This window comes from Octodon degus, unplaced genomic scaffold (assembly GCF_000260255.1).
Source record: "Octodon degus isolate 3935 unplaced genomic scaffold, OctDeg1.0 scaffold00034, whole genome shotgun sequence".
NCBI lineage: Eukaryota > Metazoa > Chordata > Mammalia > Rodentia > Octodontidae > Octodon > Octodon degus.
In genome coordinates, this window is record NW_004524610.1 from 17032878 (window position 1) to 17052901 (window position 20024).

General features: G+C 35.3%; 1 protein-coding gene across 1 annotated transcript in view; it reads right to left on the bottom strand.

Moving 5' to 3' along the window:
* Positions 1 to 20024, bottom strand: part of Ccdc91 (coiled-coil domain containing 91) — a 327571-nt gene that overhangs the window by 152501 nt on the left and 155046 nt on the right. Inside the window, exon 4 of the mRNA XM_023714223.1 lies at positions 16359 to 16419. Within this exon, the coding sequence (XP_023569991.1) occupies positions 16359 to 16419 (61 nt within the window). The remainder of the gene's footprint in view (positions 1 to 16358; positions 16420 to 20024) is intronic.

A 20024-nucleotide genomic window follows, 5' to 3' on the forward strand; every position in this document is an offset into this window, starting at 1 on the left:
GAGAAAAAAAAAAAAAAAAACAAATCCTTATTCCATGGGGGCTGGTGAGATGGCTCAGTGGTCTAAAGCACCTACTTAGAACAAACTTATCAAAGCAAAGGGACGGAGGACAATCCCCCAGCACCACATGCCAGCCAGCCCCGCCCCCTGGAGAGCTGAGCTGGCTACACACACACACACACACACACACACACACACAACTAAATAAAATTTTTTAAAAAAATGATATCAAGCTTAAACTTTAAATAGGATTATCATGGCCAACAACAAAAAATGTTTCTTCTAAAACACATGTAGTTAGAAACTGTAAGAATCACATACTCATATATATGTAATATAGTCATTTATGTGAAGATATGAAATGTTCTTAAACAAGTGATGTACAACTTAAAACCTGACATGGTTGAGGGAGCTAAGGAAAAAGCACTGTAGGACTAGCTCCTGTCACACAATCCCCTTTATTAGGCTATGGCAGAACATGGATAGCGATGGTACAGTTCCCTCTGGAACAGGAGGGTATACCCATGCATGTGTGGCTTACGTGGATGGATGCATTAACTGACAAAATCTACAGAGCATAAGTCTCAGATACTTCAACTGTCCTAACTATTTCATCACTTTCAACAAAATTAACTAGAACAAGGTATCAACCAGCAGACCACATGGATAAAGAAGTTTCATTTTAAATCTTAAAACCTCTGTTTTTACACATATAAAAGAAAAGTACCTGGTCAAACTATCCACAGAACACAATTAAAAGTATGGAGCAATACAAAAAATGTACTTAAAACTGATCAAAAAAATAAAATAACATTTAGGTAAGAACCAGATAAAAGAATTAGCAATAAGAGATAAGCAAATCTTGTCCTCATAATTGTTGTCAATGCTACTACATCCCAGTTCTGGGACCTCCAGGCAACAAAAGAAAAACTTTACAAATCCCCTATTTATAAATGTGGAGCCCATCAATAACTACAATTTAAGATCCCAGTGAACTAAAAATAATATACTCATTCTTGAAAGAGGTATCCTAAATCTACCAATGCAATGGGTGGCAAAAGTGAAATAAAAGGAGGACAAAAGAAAGAGAGAATACAAGGGAAGGGAATGAATATTCTAAAATGTGACTGTATCTAGCAACATAATCTCAAAGGGCAGGGGAAGGGAATAATAAAAGAGTAGGAAAGAGAAAGAGCAAGAAAATAAAAAAATAAAACTGAAATTATAAATTCAATGGACAAGTTTTACATGCTTAAATAGTGATGAATGATTAATGAAAAGGATATCTTTACATTACAGGCAGAAGCAAAACAGAAAGAGATTGTAAGAAAGTAGAACGTTGACAAATTTGTAGAGTTCCAATAGGAGAAAAAAAAATAAAATTAATATTGGTAGAGACAATAACTAAGAATTTTCAGAGGCAGAATCTTCCATAATTGATTTTATGGGCTTCTTGAACCCATAGGATCAACCCACACATTCAAGCATTCAAGAAACTAAACAAATTCTAATCAAGGTAAATAAAAAGATATATCCAACCAAGTGTATCACAGTGAAACTACTAAATACCATAAACAGGAAATCATAAGGGGGTCCAGGAAAAAAAGACCAAATGCCTTCAAAGAAGCAACAATTAATGGAAACAAGCAACTTCTCATAATAATTATGGAAATTAGAATACAATGGAGCAACATTAGCACTAAGAAAATAAAAGAATTGACCATTAATCTAAAAACCACCTAGGTGAAATTATCCAACAAAAACAAGGACAGGCATCTCAAAATGAGCATAATAATGCTAAGCAATAACAATGTACAGTAATTAAATATATTTTATACACATATATAGATACACATAAAATGGGTATCTAATAGAATATGCTTTAAATTCCTATATTATATAAACTATGTATGAATAAAGTTAGACAAAGCATAACAATGAGGAAATTCATGAATTTCATATGTTCTACAGTCCTTGTCTGTTTCTTTCTTTCTTTTTTTTTTTTTTTTTTTTTTTTTTTTTGGTACCAGGGATCAAACTTGCCAGGCAGGTGCCAGGCAGGTGCTTATGCTGCTGAGCTATATCCCCAGTCCTACAATGCTTGTCTATTTCAACAGAAGGACAAGGATAACCATTTGCTTTAGGGCAGTAAAAATGCTAAGTGAAATAAATTAGACACACAAGCTGAAGGATTATATGGTTTCTCTTATTTGAGAAACCCAAAATATAAATAAGGAGCTAAACAAAAGACAGATATAGGAATTACAGAGATATATCTTTCTCAAATGGAAGAAGGATCAATAGATGGAGGGGTCTTGAAGGGAATGAAAAAGGAATGTGCTCTGTTTGTATGTGTACAAATTCCTCACAAGGAATGTAAGCATTAGGTATGACAAAGGCTACATTAAAAAGTAAACAAACAAACCAAATAATAAAAGGAACATCTATGTGTGGTAGTAGCATGCACCTACAATACCAGCACTCTGGGAAACTGTGGCAAGAGGACTGCAAATCTAAGTCTACTCTCGACTACACAAGGAGTTTCTGGGCAAACATGGACCACAGCAAGGGTCTTTCTCAAACAAACAAGTAATAAACAAATGTACCATAAAATTTTTAGAAAAACATCCAAACTAGTAAACAACAAAGAGAAAAGGAAAACACAAAATCATTCAAAAATTGTAAATAGGAAAAAGAAACAGAAAAGACAATACAAAATTAAAACTGTAAGAAAAATAAATCATTCATATAATATGCAATCCTATGTCCCTATATCATGACATATCAGTAAATATATAATATATATGGGGAATTACATTAAAATATAAATACTCTAAATGTTTAAAATAAAATTGTCAATTATCAGAGTAGCTAAGCAAAGTCTAGTGTTATGCTCTGTATGATACATATAATTAAAGAAATTTGAAGTTGAAAAACATAAGGATAGAAGAAGAAATTCTAATTGAATTCTAAACAAAATTGGTCCACTATATTATAAAACAATATAAGTTTTGAGAACCAAAAAAGCCTATAGACATAAAAAGATCAAATAAAAAATCTAGAGATATGACAAGAAGTTCTGTGCACGAGACAGTCTAAATAGTAAAGTTATAGAAATCCAACAAGTTTATATATCTGTCATCATACAAAAGTTCATGATATTTGTATAATTGAAAATTTATATAAAACACATACAAACTGTACATTTGTTGAGTGTAGTATCCTTCAAGCACAGGTCTGATCTGGAGTCTGAAGTCTGCATAGCTCAAAAGCTCTCAGGACCTATCTGTGCTGCTCATCATCCAACAACCCTCTGCCACAAAGCAGGTCTCATCAACTATAAAGAACTTGCATTAACCTAGTCTCTCTGGTCAGAAGGCAATCAAGTTAGGAAAGCATAATAATAAGTAGAAAACTACATATGGAAATAAAATAATTCTAAAATAACTCAAGAAATTATTCATCTGAAAATTAAAAAGCAGTTAGAACTAAAAATTAAAAATCAATTACAACTAGGCATGGTGGCACATGCTTGTAATCCCAAGACTGCGGCAGGAGAACTGCGTGAAGTTCAAGACAGCCTGGGATACACACTAAGTTAAAAAATCTCAAAATATTTTCAGTTTTGACTTAAATTTTCACAATAAAATTATTAAAAATGATTCTATACCTCAGTAATGCTTTAATAAGAAAATTTTAATAATTACTACCTGCATGCCAATAGAATGTCAATACATTAAAAGTACTAGAAGGATTTTTAAAAGACTCTATCCATAACAACAATGCCTAAACAAATTTTATAACTATAATTAGTTGATATGATTTATTCAGAATATCCAAATAATAGGCACAAATCTTTATTACTCAATGCAGAGTTTACCAAAAAAATGTCCAGAATATCATACAACTCAAATTACAATCTTCACACTTGTATTTAAATAACGTTTTAAACTTTGATATTCTAGAATCACACAAAAATGAAAAAAACTTTCAAATATTTTTAACCCATGGAATAAAACTGCACAAACTACTGGCATATACATATCATGGTGTTCTGGCCCTCTGGGTGCCATTTAGGGAACAGGCAGAGCATGAGAGGGTGCAGGGAAGCTGCTGGCATCACCTGCAAAGAAAACGTAAGACGACAGCTACTACTGGCCATGACAACATGAAGAGGGAAGGGGAAATCCCCAAGTTTCATTGTACAAAGAATCTATAGAAATTAGGGGGATGGACATGGAGGTGATAAGCTTAGGGAGTGATAGGAGGATACTACAACCTAAGAAAATCAGGACACCCCAAAAGTAGGACCAAAAAAAAAAAAAAAAAAAAAAAACCAGCAGAAAGAATTTGAGAAGTTTTTTGAAATCAAGTATCAGCTACAACTATGTGAGCATGAAGTGTAAACTGATCTAAAAATCCACATTAGTAACTGCAATATTTCTTGGTCACTACAATCCAGAGATAAGGAAGCGAGGGTGAGCAGAGCACAGCAGTCAGTGCCTTCACCTATACTAGCCCTCCTGTCCATCTCACTAATGCTCCAGCAGGACACTCACCCTCTGCCTTAGCAGCAAAGTTTCCACGACAGAGAAATTTGGTGTCTGACCTCCACTGCAGATAGGTCAGTTAGAAAAACTGTCCTCTGCAACAGTCAGCAACCTAAAAACACACCACCCTGTGTGAACACGATGATGATTTCTTTCCTTTCGAATATCCAGACAGGATGGTTGGCCCAAACAAGTCCTAGGTGTGACTCTCTGCACAGAATAATGAAGCTTTCATCATAGCACAGAATTCCAGAACCCAAGGAGAGGAGAACATGTAAGACTCTGCAAGTACCAGTTTCTGAAGGTATCGAAGAGTGAACCAGCAAGGACCTCTTAGTAATCTCTTAAGGATAATGTAAGGATGATAACTAGTTGACTTTCTATGTTTACAGCATTCTAGTATAACCCACAATATTAAACTTTCTACCTCTGGCAGACATATACATTGTGGGGCTACTGTAAACAGTTACAATGAACATTATCCTTCATGCATGCGCACACCCAAAATTTTCTAATTATACAACTTTTCAAACTACTATGCTACTGCTAATTTTACTCATGATCAGTTGAAGGGTCTATATTCAATATAGTATTTTGAAAAAATTATTCTAAATTTTGGCATAAAATACATATTTCATATGAATGTCTGTCACTCATCCATATGGCTGACACTGATGAAAGATCTAAAATTGCTGTACAGGGTTTCAGAGTGAATGCTGAGGGGATTTGACTAACCTTCTCAGATATAAAAGTCACATTTTTTTGTCATATATGTCTTCCTTTATCTTGGTTTTAACCACCCAGCAGAAAAATAAAAAAAATGGCTGTAAAAAGTAAAGCCATATTAATATGCTGAGCTGTAAAAATCTCAAGTCAACAAATTCTGACATTGCCGGTCATGTGGATAGCCCACTACTATTACAGGTTAGGGGACTATATTGGATTACTTCTCTGAATTCACGAACCTACAATATTTGAATGGTAATGGAATAACCATCTCTGACAAAACTAAGTATGAATAGAGAATATAAATAAAGGACCATTTTGTAGTAATATATATATATATATATGCATATACAAAATAGCATAGATAAACAACTACTTTCTCTTAGTTCAATGAAAACAAAGATTTCTACTAAGTGCTTATTTTTTAATAATTTTGAGAAACAAATAACAATGAGACCGTTTCAAACACAATTAGTAGGAGAGTTTCAGTAATTAATACATTGGATATTGTTATTGTCTTACTGGTTCTACTTAGTACAAGATGCTGACAAGATATCCTGTCAAAACACTATTAGTACGAATCATTCTTCTCATTGAATTAAGAGAAATTAGCTCTATACTAGCCTATTTTGTATATATAGATACAAGATTCATTTGTATCACCTTTATTTGTTTAGTTTTGTCACAGAAGGATATTCTATTGTCATTTAAATACTATAGGTATGTGAATTCAGCAAAATATTCCAAAATAGTCCAGTAGTACATAAAAGTAGTGGCTCATCCGAGGTGAGCCCTTTACAGCCCAGCATACCAACTTGGCCTCATCCCTTACAGCACGTGTTTTTACCTGTTTAAGACCAAGATAAGACCTATATATGTAACAAGAAATGTAACTTTTGTATCTCAGAAGGTCAGTCAAATCCCCAGGATTAACCCTGAAACCCTATACTGCACTTTAGATCAGTGTCAGCCATGTGGATGAGTCATGGCCATTGCTTGACCAACTTGCTCACTGTGAAATCCTGAGAGAATGTTTTCTCTCCATGTGACTCCCCTTAGGAACACTCCACATCAACGATCACATTCCTCTATAGCCCCATAATCTCTTTGATCAAAAAATTTGGGACACAGCAGAGATACATAATGTTATACTATACGTTCTCCTATGTCCTGAGTCTTCAAAGACCTTGGAAGGCTAGACCAAAATGTCTGTCCTTGCAGCCTTTCTTTTTCTATAATTTTTGGTCTGCAAACTTCAGTACTTAAACCTCCAGAAGAGAAGATTAATATTACCCTACAACATATGCAGTTGGGTTTCACCTAACTATCTGAATATCAAACATCTTAGGTATAACATGGAACAGGTATTTTCCAACAATTACTGATATGTCAAAATTTAAATCCCTACAGAATACGAAGAAAAAAGTTTTAAAAAAATAAAAAACATTTTAAAAATATGAATAAACAATTACATATTTTTACACAGAAATTTAGAAATCTAATCACATAAAGCACTGTAGCAGGACAGTCCTGTGACATTTTTTTTCTTGTCTCCTTGTTTTCATTTATTACCCTTTTTTTAAAACAAACATTTACTTGAGAAACAGTATGGCCAATAATTGGAATGTCATGAAAAGCAGTAGGTATTTAGAAGACCAGGATGACAGCCATTTCATGCATGATCATACTATTACACATTGTTATTTTCTTCAATGAACTTGCTTACTTCACAGGTATCAGCATGTATAGTTAGTCAGGGTGAGAATCTGACCAATTAACTGCTAGTTTCAAAAACTTGCTCATGTTTCTCAGGAACACTACCTTACTCATCTTGTGAGTATAAATGTATGGCTTTGCCCCGTCACAGTTCCCAGCTTTTTTCCTTGTACTCTCTTTGTTGTCTTATCCTCAAGTTTTCACTTTCCTTTTAATTGTGTTATACCTTTCTATTTGTATTTCTTTGTATTTTTATACTTGGGAGACTATATGATATTTATATATGTGGGTCTGGTTCATTTCACTTATATCTTCAAGTGGCATCCACTTAAATATAAATGCTTCAAGTTTATCACTCTTTATAGCTGAGTAATACTCCCTTGTATAAAAATATCAGATATTTTTCATCCATTCCTCAGGGGAAGGGCATCCTGGTTGTTTCGAAGATTAGGCTATCACAAATTGTGCTGCTATAAACATAGGTACACATATATTACTATAATAGGAAGTTTTCCATTCCTCTTTGAAAATTCCCAGTAGGGGGATAGCTGCCTTGAAAAGGACTTCCACTCTTAGTCTTTTAAGGAGTCTCCACACTGATTTCCATAAAAGATGCACCAGTCTACATTCCCATCAGCAGTGAAGTGTTCCTTTTTCCTCACAGCCTCTCCAACATTTGTTGTTAGTTGATTTCTTCATGATGGCCATTCTTTCTGGGATGAGATTGTATCTCAGTGTTGTTTTAATTTGCATTTAATGGATGGTTAGTGATGTGGAGCATTTTTTCATATATTTATTCACTTCTTAAATTTCTTCCTCTAAGAAGTGAGTGTTCTATCTTAGATGCCCATTTCTGGATTGGGTCTTTAAATTTCAGGGCCCTAATGTGTTTTAGTTCTTTATAAACTCTAGAGAGCAGACTTATGTCTGAATGCTTATAAGTTAAGATTTTATTCTTTTTTCTTTCTTTTCTTTTCTTTTTTTTTTTTTCCTGCGAACCGGGGATTGAACTCAGACCCATGCGCTTGCTAGGGAAGCACTTATTCCACTGAGCCATCTCCCCGCCCCCTAGGATATTTTTTGAAATTAGTGCGTTGTCTTTTCACTTTGTTGGTAATTTCTTTTGACGTGCCAAATCATCTCAATAAGAGGAGGTCCCAGTTGTTAATTCTTTCAATTATTACCCGTGCAAATTGAATTCTGTTCATGAACTCTTTACCTACCCCTATGTCTTCAAGAGTTCCTCCTACTTTCTCTTATAGTAGATTTAGTGTTTCTGTTTAATGTTAAGATCTTCAATCTGTTTTGACATTAGATTAGTGCATGGTGATACCTGGGTCAAGTTTTAGTTTTTGGCATGTGGAAAGCCAACTTCTCCAGTACATTTGTAAGCAAGCATGTTTGGACACTTTGTTGAAGATAAGGTTGTTGTGTGTGTGTGCATAGGCTTCTGCATCTTCTAATCTATTCCACTGATCCTCAGGTCTATTTTGTTGCCAGTGCCATACTGATTTTATCACAGTAGCTTTGTAGTACATTGCCAAGTCAGGAATTGTAATTCCTACTGCCTTTTCTTGGGTGCCCAGGTTGCCTTTGCTATTTTAGTTCTTTTCTGGTTCCAAATAAATTTTAGGAATGATTTCTCCAGGTCTGGAAGGTATGGTGGAGGTAGTTTGATAGGGATTATATGAAATCTCTACAGCAATTTTGGGAGTATGGCCACCTTCACAATGTTGGTTCTTTCTATCCAGAAGCATGGAGTATCTTTCCATTTTCTGAAATCCTCCACGATCTGTTTTTTAAGAGTACTGTAATTTTCCTTGAAAACATCTTTGACTTCTTTAGTTAATCCCAAGGTATTTCATTTTCCATGGTTGTATTGTAAAAGGTATTATTTCTCTAATTTCTCTCTCAGTGTGTGTGTTATCTGTGTAGAGGAATGCTATTGATGTTTGGATACTGACTTTGTATCCTGCTATGCTCCTGAATTTCTATATTAATTCTAGTAGCTTCTTGGTGGAGTTTTTTGGGTCTTCCAAGTAAAGTATCATATCATCTGCAAATAATGATAATTTAACTTCTTCTTTACCTATTCTTAGTCTTTTAATTTCTCTCTCTTATCTAATAGCTGTAGCTAATGATTCCAAAACTATACTGATTGGGAGTGGTGATAGAGGATATCCTTGTCTTATACCAGATCTGAGAGTAAAAGATTTCACTTTTTCCCCATTTACAATTATATTACCTATTTGGTTGTCATAGATGGCTTTTATCAGATTGAAGTAGAGGCCATCTATTCCAATTTCCTCTAGGATTTTGAACATGAATGAGTGCTGAACTTTGTCAAAAGCCTTTTCTGCATCAATTGAGATTACCATGTGCTTTTTATATTTGGCTCTATTGATATAGTGCATTCCATTTATAGATATGTGTACACTGAACCATGCTTGCATTCCTGGGATGAATCCTACCTGGTCTAGATGTATAATCTTCCTGATGGTTTGCGGTATTCTATTTACTAAGATTTTACTGAGGATTTTTGCATCTATGCTCATGAAGGAGATAGGCCTGTAGTTCTCTTTCTTAGTTGCATCTTTCCAGGTTTTGGTTTCAGTATAACACTTGCCTCCAGGAATGATTTTGGAAGAATGCTTCCTTTTCAATTTCATTGAAGAGTTTGCAGATTATAGGGATAATATCTTCTATAAATGTCTTGTAGAATTCAGCTGTGAATCCATCAGGACCTAGACTTTTCTTTGTTGCTAGGTTTTTTATTACATTTTGTATTTCATTGGCTCCTATTGGGTTACTGAGAGTTGTTATATCTTCTTCATTCAATTATGGTAATTTGGACCTAAGAATCTGTCCATTTTTTCTATTGTGTGAGATGAAAGGTTCTCAAAATAGCTATTGACAATCTTCTGAATTTCCCCTGGGTCTGTGCTCATTACACCCTTTTCATTCCTTATTGCTCGCATTTGAATTTTTTTTTCCTCTTTTTGATGATGTTAGCTAGGGGCTTGTCAATTTTATTTAATCTTTCAAAGAACCAGATTTTTGATTTGTTAAATTTTTGTAATGTTTTCATCTTGATTGAATTAATTTCTGCTCTAATTGTTATGATTTCTTCCCATCTATGGGCTCTGGTTTGGTTTGCTCTTCCTTTTCTATATTTGGAGGTGCCACCTCAGGATGTTTGTTTCTGTTCTCTTTTCCTAATAGGTGAGTTCATGTATAGGTCCCTGGTGGTCTAGTGGCTAGGATTTGGCGCTTTCACCTAATCGTGAGTTCACAGCTATACGTTTTCCTCTGAGAACTGCTTTCATTACATCCCATAAATTCCACTAAGTTGTGCTTCACTTTTCATTGAACTGTAGATAATGTTCCATTTCTTTTTTAATTTTGTCTGTGATCTATTAGTTGCTGAGTAGAGTGTTTTCTAATTTCTGTGTTATTTATGCCATTATTCAGTTTTCTTGCTGCATATATTTTCAGTTTCCTTGAACTGTAGTTAGATAACACACATGGGACAATATGTTTTCTTGCATATACTTAAGCATGACCTATGGATCAGTATGTGTTTTATTTTAGAAAATGTCCCATGTGCAGCTGAAAAAAAAGTATATTAAGCTGTTGCTGGGTGGGACACTCTGTATATGTCCACAAAGTCCATTTGTTTCAAGCTCTGCTTCAGTTCTGCTACTTCTTTGCTAATTTTTTGTCTGATTGACCTATCTTTTAGGGATAAGGGAGTATTAAGATCTCCTGCTAAGACTGTGGTATTGGATATTAGATTTTTCATGTCCATTAGGATTTGTCTTATATAGTTAGGTACTTCTGTGTTTGGTACATATACATTTATAAGAGTTACTTCTTCCTCTTGAATTTTTTCCCCTAACCAGTATATAGTAGCCTTTTTATTTTGCTTGGTCATTTTTGGTTTGAAGGTGAGACTGTCTGAGAAAAGGATTGCTACTCCTGCTTTTTTCTGAGGTGTTGGGACATGTAGTATAGTTTTCCATCCTTTGACTTTCAGCCTATCAATTTCTTTATGAGTTAAGTGTGTTTCTTGTATACAGCATATTGTTGGGTTTTGTTTCCTAATCCACTGTGCCAGTCTATTTCTTTTATTTTTATTTCTTTTTATTTTTATTTTTTTATTTTTTTATTTTTTTTTTGCAGAACCAGGGATTGAACTCAGGCCCTTACGCTTGCCAGGGAAGAGCTTATTCCACTGAGTCATCTCCCTGGCCCTCTATTTCTTTTAATTGGTGAATTGAGTCCATTTACATGGACAGTTATAATTAAGATTTATTGATTTACGATCAACATGTTAATTACCTGCTGTTGTTTACTCCTTTTTTTCCTGTGTTTAATTGTTTCTCCTATTTAGTGGCTTCCTTCTGTTCTTGTTTGTGGAGTTCTGATCATTTTGGGCTCTCTCTAGAACATCTTTTAGTATTTTGTGTACAGTTGGCTTTGTCATCATGAAATTCTTTAATTGTTGTTTGTCATGGAAGTATTTCACTTCTCCATCAAACTTAAAAGAGAGTTTTGCAGGATATAGTAGTCTGAGCTGGAATTTGTTTTCATTGAGGACTTCAAGTACTCTGCTCCATGCCTTCATGGTTTGTGAAGATAAATCTGCCCTTATTCTGATGGGTTTTCCTTTGAATGTGATCTATTTCTTTTCTCTAGCGGCTTTCAGTAGATTATTCCTGTGCTGAATTTCTGGGATCTTGACTATTATATGTCTTGGTGTGTTTTTAATTGGGTTGAAGTTATTTGGCATTCTGTATGCTTCGGTTACCTGAATGTCAGATTGTTTCCTCATATTTGGGAAGTTTTCTGCTATTACTTCTGCCTATATTCTTTTTATATCATTTGTATTGACTCCTTCTTTCTCATTGATGCCTATTAGTCTCACATTGTTCATCTTTGCATAGTCTTGTGGGTGATGAATTATTTTTTTCCACATCCTAGTTGGTTTTAAGAGATCTTTTCTTACCTTTTCATTAGCTGCAATGGCTTCTTCAAGATCTGAAAACTCTATCTTCACTTTCACTCAAATGATTTTGCAAGCTTGTGATTGAAATCTTATGTTCCTCTGTATCTCTTTTACTCTGCTTCATGCAATCTATTTCTTTCCTGTATTGCTCATTCAAGGAATAAGTCGCTTTTCTAATCTCCCCTATTTTGTATCCGTGTCTTGAGAAGCAGTTATTAATTCTTTTACTTCCGAGATTATTTCTGATCTGATTTCCTCTATATGTTTCTGCATTTGATTCTTTAATTCAGACACTCTTAATTCAAAGATTTCTTTTTTTTATTTGAGATTAATTCTGATCTGAGTTCCTCTATACCTGTTTTCTTTATTTCAGACGCTTTTGATTCAGACATTTCAGCTGTGCTAGCGTCCTCTGTACTTGTTCTGGGTGGTCTCATGATCCGAGATTGTATTTTTCTCCTTCTCTTTGTCATTTCATATCGCACGGTCCTCTGACCTTTGGTATAGAGCTTTGGTGCAGTTATAACTTTAGCACCTACTAAAATTTGGGTACAGATCTAGTTTTGAGTTCATCCAGCTGTACCTAGCTTGGGTCTTGCTCAGCTCCTTCCTTCTGCAGCCTTTGGAGGTGAACCTGTTGTGCCCCTCTGGAAAAATATTCTTCTCCTGGATTAGCTGGGTGGTTTTGGCCCCTAGTCTCTCTGGAGGGACTTCAGCTGCAGAGTTTCACCCCAGGCCTTTATGCCTGGCCTGGACTGGGTCTGGAGGGGCCCAGAGGGCACAGGAGAGCACAGAAGCTCTGCTACACACTCACTGGGGCTGGGTTTGGGTGGGTTGAGAGTTGTCCCAAGAGCACTAGGGAAGTTCTCACTCACAAAGCGGGCTTGGGCTCGCTCTGGAGGGGTGGAGGTATCCGGAGAGCGTAGTGAAAGGTCTCATTCACAGGTGGACCTGGGCTTGGTTTGGAGAGGTCCAGCAGGTGCAGGAGAGAGCAGAAGCTCTCTCACACACTCGCAGAGCCTACGGTTGGGCAGGTCTAGAGGGGTCCCCAGAGCAGGGTGGAAATTCTGTACTAATAGTGTTTAGATAAGATATCATGTCTGCATCTTATACTATGAATAACTACTGCAAAAACAACAATATGCAATGTACTAATTATTGTAACTGTCCTAACCTGTTTTGAAACTATCTCAATGCTATTTCTTTCTCAATAAAATTAATATAAAAAATAAAAACATAAAAAAAAGTTAGAAACATTGTATTCTGCATTCATACATTTGTTAATTCTAAGTAATTTTCTCATTAAGATACAAAAATAGTGTATGTTATCACTCTAAATAAAATAGCCATGCTGAATATACATAAAAGAATATTCACTACAGGGCTCCTGATAACGGCAATAAATTGGAAGGAAAATAATTGCTTACATGATTAGTGGTATATAAACAAAGAAGAGTATGATGTAACCACTCAAATGAACTAGTAAGATCTAAAAGTAATTCTGTAGAAAATGTGTCATGTGATTTTTGAAGTGAATGATATTAGCATGTACACACTGTACACTGTCACTTGTGAAAAACAACAAGTTGCCATGCATTTTTACATGCCTGGAAGATGTATAAATGATTACAAAAGGAACTGTTACGTTAGTTGTATCAGGAGAATGTGACAATGGAACAAGCATAAAAAGATAATTTTCATTGTATGACTTTTCCATTATTTTTTATTTCATGCCCTTATATTACATATGTGTACATATATCTGCCTTTCAAAAGACATCATAAGGGCTAGCCAAATAGCTCAGCAGATTAAAGTACCTGCTTAGGCAGACACAGGGACCAGAGTTTGATCCCCGGTATCCTGTGCTAACCCCCACCTTGGGGTGTGCTGAGACAGAGATTTAGACTGGGCGGGGTGGTACCCACCTGTAATCCCAACACTTGGGAGGCTGAAAACATAAGGATCACTATGAGTCCAACCTGTGTAGGGAGACCCTGTAGACCCTGCACTAAATACAGAAAACAAGCCATCATAATAAAAAGTGTACTTTATGAGTCAAAGAAAGCTAATTCAGAAGGAATATTAAATAGAAATATCTCTGTTGGTATAAGAATGTGAGCTGGATGTTGCAGTACCCCTGTATTTCTAGGACTTGAGAGGCTGAGGCAAGATGATTTCAAGTTTGAGGTCAGCCCATCCTATAAATAAGTTCAAAGCCAGCCATGCTATATAAAAAGACACTGTCTCAAAATTTTAAAAAGATTTAAAAGATTCTATGCAATAATGCCAACTGCTTCTGAGTCAAATCTGGCCTGAAGTTGTTGCTGTTTATTTACTAATTTGGAATTTTACTGATTAATAATCAGAATACTGTCTCTATGTTAAAAACAAAAACAAAAACAAAAACAAAAACAAAAACAAAAAAACACCACTAAGGGTTCAATTTAGCAACAGGAAAATATCTCTATAACACTCTCATTTCCAAACTGTCTGTCTAAAATATACCCAAAATATTCTTTAAAATAATACCATACGCACATGTGTAGTCCTGGGTTCAACACCCTGAAGTGTATAAAAGTATGGAATAAACAAAAAGCAAAAAACAGTAAAGACAGGAACTGAACATTACAATATTATCTAGTAGTACCAAGTCTCTCTTAGGTACTACACTTCTTCAGATTAATATTTCTGCTCTATGTACAAGAGGAGAGCACCATTTCTACACTGACTATAATATACTGCATCAGTGATGTCTCAGCTGGACCATCCAGTTAAGACCAGGCACCACGATTCACCCAGTAGAAGCTACTCATATTGCAGAAACTGTGACCAAGAAAATAAAATAATAAACACAGAATTCAAAATCTGGAAAACTACTTAGATATCTTCTAGCCTGAATTTACACAGTAGTTGCTTTTTAATTGAATTTCAGGAAAGTTACACAGTTGAAGGTAAAGCCAGAGCTTTTCACTTCAGTCTAGCATGATTCACTTTAAAACACACTACAAACCCAGTCTCCAGATACAACAAATACTGTTTATATATTCCCCATTGTATACACTAATGAAGACAGTACAACAAATTGCTGATAACTCACATAAACACTAATATTAGTAACATAGTAATAACTCACATGTATATTAAAAACTCAAAGCTTTTAGAAGCTACCATCTTAGGTTTCATTAAAAGTAATTGGCTCCAGGAAGAAAGAAGGCAAGTTAATAATCAAGGAGATAAGAAAAAATATAGGAAGAAGCAAAAGGAATATAGCAATCTTCCATTCAAATAATTGGTGTAATGAGAATATGAAATTACACTATAATAGAAATGCAGTTTATATTCTGACAAGACATGTAATATGGATGCAATGTGGAATGACTGGAAAGATTTTCAATGCTACCTTTACTGAGTTTTATACATAGGTACATGATTATGACAAGTGTTACCTTCAAATTTTACCTTAAATGTAGGTCAGACCAATGAGCAAATTTATTATTATCAAGTGCAAACCACAGATTAATCTGAATAAACATACTGGTAGACTCAGGTTCTGGGCTCTCATGGATATGTAACACAGGTTCTACTGGAAAAACAAGTTAGCAATGAGAGTAATGGAATATTAATAAAATGACCAGTTTGTTGTCCTAGGTTTTCCTAGCCAGGAGAATGAAGAATGGAAAAACTGAACCATGAAATCAAAAAGGCATCTGTCTTCCAGGTTTCTCTCTGCCAATGTCTTCAGAAAAATGTTTGAACTTTCCTGTTGGCTTTGTATGCAAATATCTCCAGATGCAAAGTGAACCACATCTAAGTTATTTGGTTCAACATCTGCTGGTCCAATTCCCATTATTCCTCCTAAAGGGTCGGCTTGTGACAGAAAGTTTAGTTTGCCCTCTTTCTAAGCTGTTTTGAAAGAGCTAATTTGGATTAAAGTATCTATCTGGACCACTTGTTTTCACTTTGATGGTCAATGCATTCTAATGTGGTCTGTGCAGTTCCACAAGAAACATAGAAACATTATTGAGAAGGACAGTGTTCAAGGTTTTGCCTCCCACCTCGCCTTCTAGATAATTTATTTTATATGGTTAAAAGTAAAAACTAAACATTCATTGCCTCTAAAACAGCACCACCCACACTGTACAAAATGACAACACTGACACCTTTCATACAATGTCACGAGAAGTGGAATAATGTCTACAGCAAAGGCAGTTGTCAGATACACAGTACACTTGTAAATATATGCTAAGTGAATAAACAGACAATGAAAGAACAAATAAACCAAAAAATTGTAAACTCTGGCTATGTTGCAATTAGAAAGCATAATTAAAAACACATGCCAGACTAAGACTAACATTTACCAGAACTTGTGAGATCAGGTGCATACAATTCTTCCACAAGAATGGAGGCAGAGAATCTGCACTGGAAAGTAAAAGATGGCAAAGCAAGAAATCAGAGCAGTGTATAGTTACAGGTATCGTGTGTGTGTGTGTGTGTGTGTGTGTGTGTGTCTGTGTCTGTGTGTCTGTGTGTGTCTATGCGTATATGCATACTAGAAGATAGCTACTAGCTTTGAAGTCTGTTCCCAAGTTTCCTGAAGAGTAGCACATTATTAGTCTCATATATACCTATGAAAGGTAACTGTTTGAGAACAATTTCAAAATGCAAGAGATTTCTCAGTTGAAAATTAAAATATATTTTCTAAGTGTGGTAGTAGTATGAATAACAAACTCAAAAATTTTCTTACAATTCATACCACACAAAATATTAAATGATTTCACTTTAGGAAAAAAAATGGAGGTGAGAGAATTAGATAGTAATACGATTGCTACTAGATCTGTAAATTCATTCTAGCTTCTACTGTAATCCAAGGAAGATATGAGAAAGATGACTGACTAACTGTCCTTTCCCTTAAAGAATCTCTAGCACCCATGACTAAATTGAGGATGACCAGGAAATAAGCCTGCCTAGGATGACAAGCCCCAGAGGAAATAGCTTCTTAGCCATCTTTGAGTAATTATCTAAAATTTCTAACATTAATATATTTTTAAAGAAAGTTTAAATTTGCCTTTATCATTGCTGACAGACTACACCTACAGAACTGAAAGTAATCAAGAAGAGTAACTGAAATCTACTAATCACCAAGAGTACTGATTTTAATCAGGGCCTAGGGCAACATTAGGCACTTAGGATTCAAAATGTTTAAAAGTCAGTTTTCACCTTCCGAAGTTCAAACTAATATAGACACTGAAGAGAAGTAGATGAGCCATGCTGATAAATGATATTAAAAATACCAAAGAAACAACCATGTTCATAGCAACATTATTAAAATAGCCAAAGATGAAAGCAATCCAAATGTCCATGAATAAACAGAAAACAAACAGATCTATACAATGGAATATTACTTCAGATATAAGAAAAAAGGAAATTCTGACACATGTTACAGCATTAATGAACCTCAAGTATATTATTCTATAAAACAAGGCAATGGCAATAAAACAAATACAGTATGAGTCTACTTAATTGAAATATTTATGATGTTCACATTATAGAAAGTAGTAGAAAGTAGGATGACCGCTGCCAGGAACAGGGGTTAGGTGAATTATTTTCTGTATGTGTGTAGATTGTCTTCTTTATTTTGTTTGTGCAGTACTAGAGACTCAACTCAGGGTACTCACATGCAGTTAAGCCTCAAACCGTTTTGTTCATTCTTCCTAAGAAGCTGAGTTAATTGGTCTGGGTCCAAACTTGCAATCTTCCTGCCTCGTACAGTGCTAGGATTACAGGTTTGCCAATGCACCATCTGAATTGTTGTTAACTGGATATACAGCAATGATGACAAATGTTTTAGAGCTTTCAATGATAAGAAATAGCTGGCTATGGCACGTGTGCTACAGGTGCACCACAACTAGTATAAAGTTTTGGTTTTACAAAATACAACACTAAATGATCCTCAAAAATAGTTGTGAAATTTTGTTACATGTCTCTTACCACAATTTGAAAAAATACAATTTAGCAAAGTTAGCAGTGCAGGGTGGCTTATGCCTGTATCGCCATCACTCAGGAGGCTGAAGCAGGAGGTCTGCTGTGAGTATGAGGTTATCCTGGGCTACACAGTGAGATCATGGCCACTTTAAACTACACAGTGAGACCCTACCTCAAAAAAAATTTTTAAAAAGGCAAAATTAAGCACCTCATCTGTGGTGCAGAAATAAAATAACACTACCTAGAGGAAGCAGTTAATGAAAAGGTAATTCAGAAAGTTCTACATCTTTTCTTGAAAGACAAGTAAGACTGCTAAGCAGACAGGAGGGCAAAGAAGGTATTACAATTAGAAATAATATGACAGGGCCGGGGAGATGGCTCAGTAGGATAAGTGCTTGACTGGCTAATCCAAGGATCTGAGTTCAATCCCCGGTTCCGCCAAAAAATAAAATAAAATAAAAATAAAAGTAATATGATAGATAAAAACAGACACTGTTGAGGAACACTATGCAGATCAGTTTAGCTCACAGTTCCCAGCACAGCCAATCTGGAGAATAAGACTATAAAACAGAGAGAAAGTGCTTGAATGCAGGTAATTCTCCCTGATAGATTTCACTGAGATAAAGATATAATCTCCACATGTTTACAGAAAGTAAAGGCACCAGGAAGAGACTGATGAATTCATATTCATTCATCTCCATATTGCCATTCTCTAATTCTTATAATAATCAAAGTGTAACAGCACATATCATGGGTTAGATGCCAAGCCTTGAAGTAAAAGCCTACAGAGAATAGCTTGTACCGAACCCACCAATTTCACTGATTCTGACTGCCAATTCACTAATCTCATCATGAGTACCACACTTTTTTGATGCTTGTACACACCCACGGTAAGATGCATGGTTTAGGCGACCTCCCCCCCACTAACAGAATTACAGGCGATGAACAGATATCTGAAAAAAGGACTGATTAGCCCCTTTACTATAATCACCCCTTAAACATAGTGTACTTAAAAACATTTTTATCCTAATTATGACTATTCAGGGTTCTATATGCTTTACCTATCTGTACGTTAAATTCTTTGTCCACATCTCAAAAGTAATGAGTAAATGGGGTTTTTTTCAACTTCTCTGACTTTTCACTAAATCCAGTTACTAGTGGATTAGTCCTCTTGGAGTCATCTAGGAGTTGCTGGATCCATATTTTGTGTTCCCTGATGTTTCAATTAATCTCTCACTAATTGTTAAAATCCACAGTCCTGTCCAGGAACTCTGACACTCTGATTGATTCAGTTACTAAAGCACTCATTTGGTTTTTCCCTTAATTATTAATTCTACAAATACTTATTAAGGCCAATATAAGGTAGATACTATTCTTGACATTTAGGATTATAAAAACAGTAGAGAGAAACATAATGGCTATCTCCACAAAACTTAAATATTGAACATGCCAATCAGATAACAGGTGCACATAGATATGATGGAGGAGGTGGAATGTTTCTTGGAAAGCTTCTCAGAAAAAGAAATACTAAAGCAAGAAATCAATAAAACAGAAGATAGTTTGGCAAAAGAATAGGAGAAAGCAGCAGAGACAATCAAGAGACAGCCCTAGGCCAGACAAACAAAACAAAGGCCCTTAAAACAAAGAAGCTTCCTAACTATATCATCCCTTTCTTCCCTATTAAACTTTTGTTATGTTTTTATCTTTCAAAGTCTTTTCCTGATGTCACAGATCTACCTGTTGAAATAATATACACCTTTTAACAATATGTATACCCAGTATCAAAGACAGTACTTATTCATTCATACCAGGCATGAAATTAGCATTTATTAATCAATGGAAGATAAAAATCATTCTTCCAAAATGACACATGGGCTTCACTTTTGTCCTAGTTTCTTCCTCATTGCTAACACACAATACTCAGTTCACAGTTAGTAGAAGTTTCTGTCCACACTCAGCTGGCTCGGAGGCATGGTGGTGCAGCTGAGGGGCATCACGAGGGTAAGAGCTCAAGGCATAGCAGGCGGGAAGTAATGAGGAAA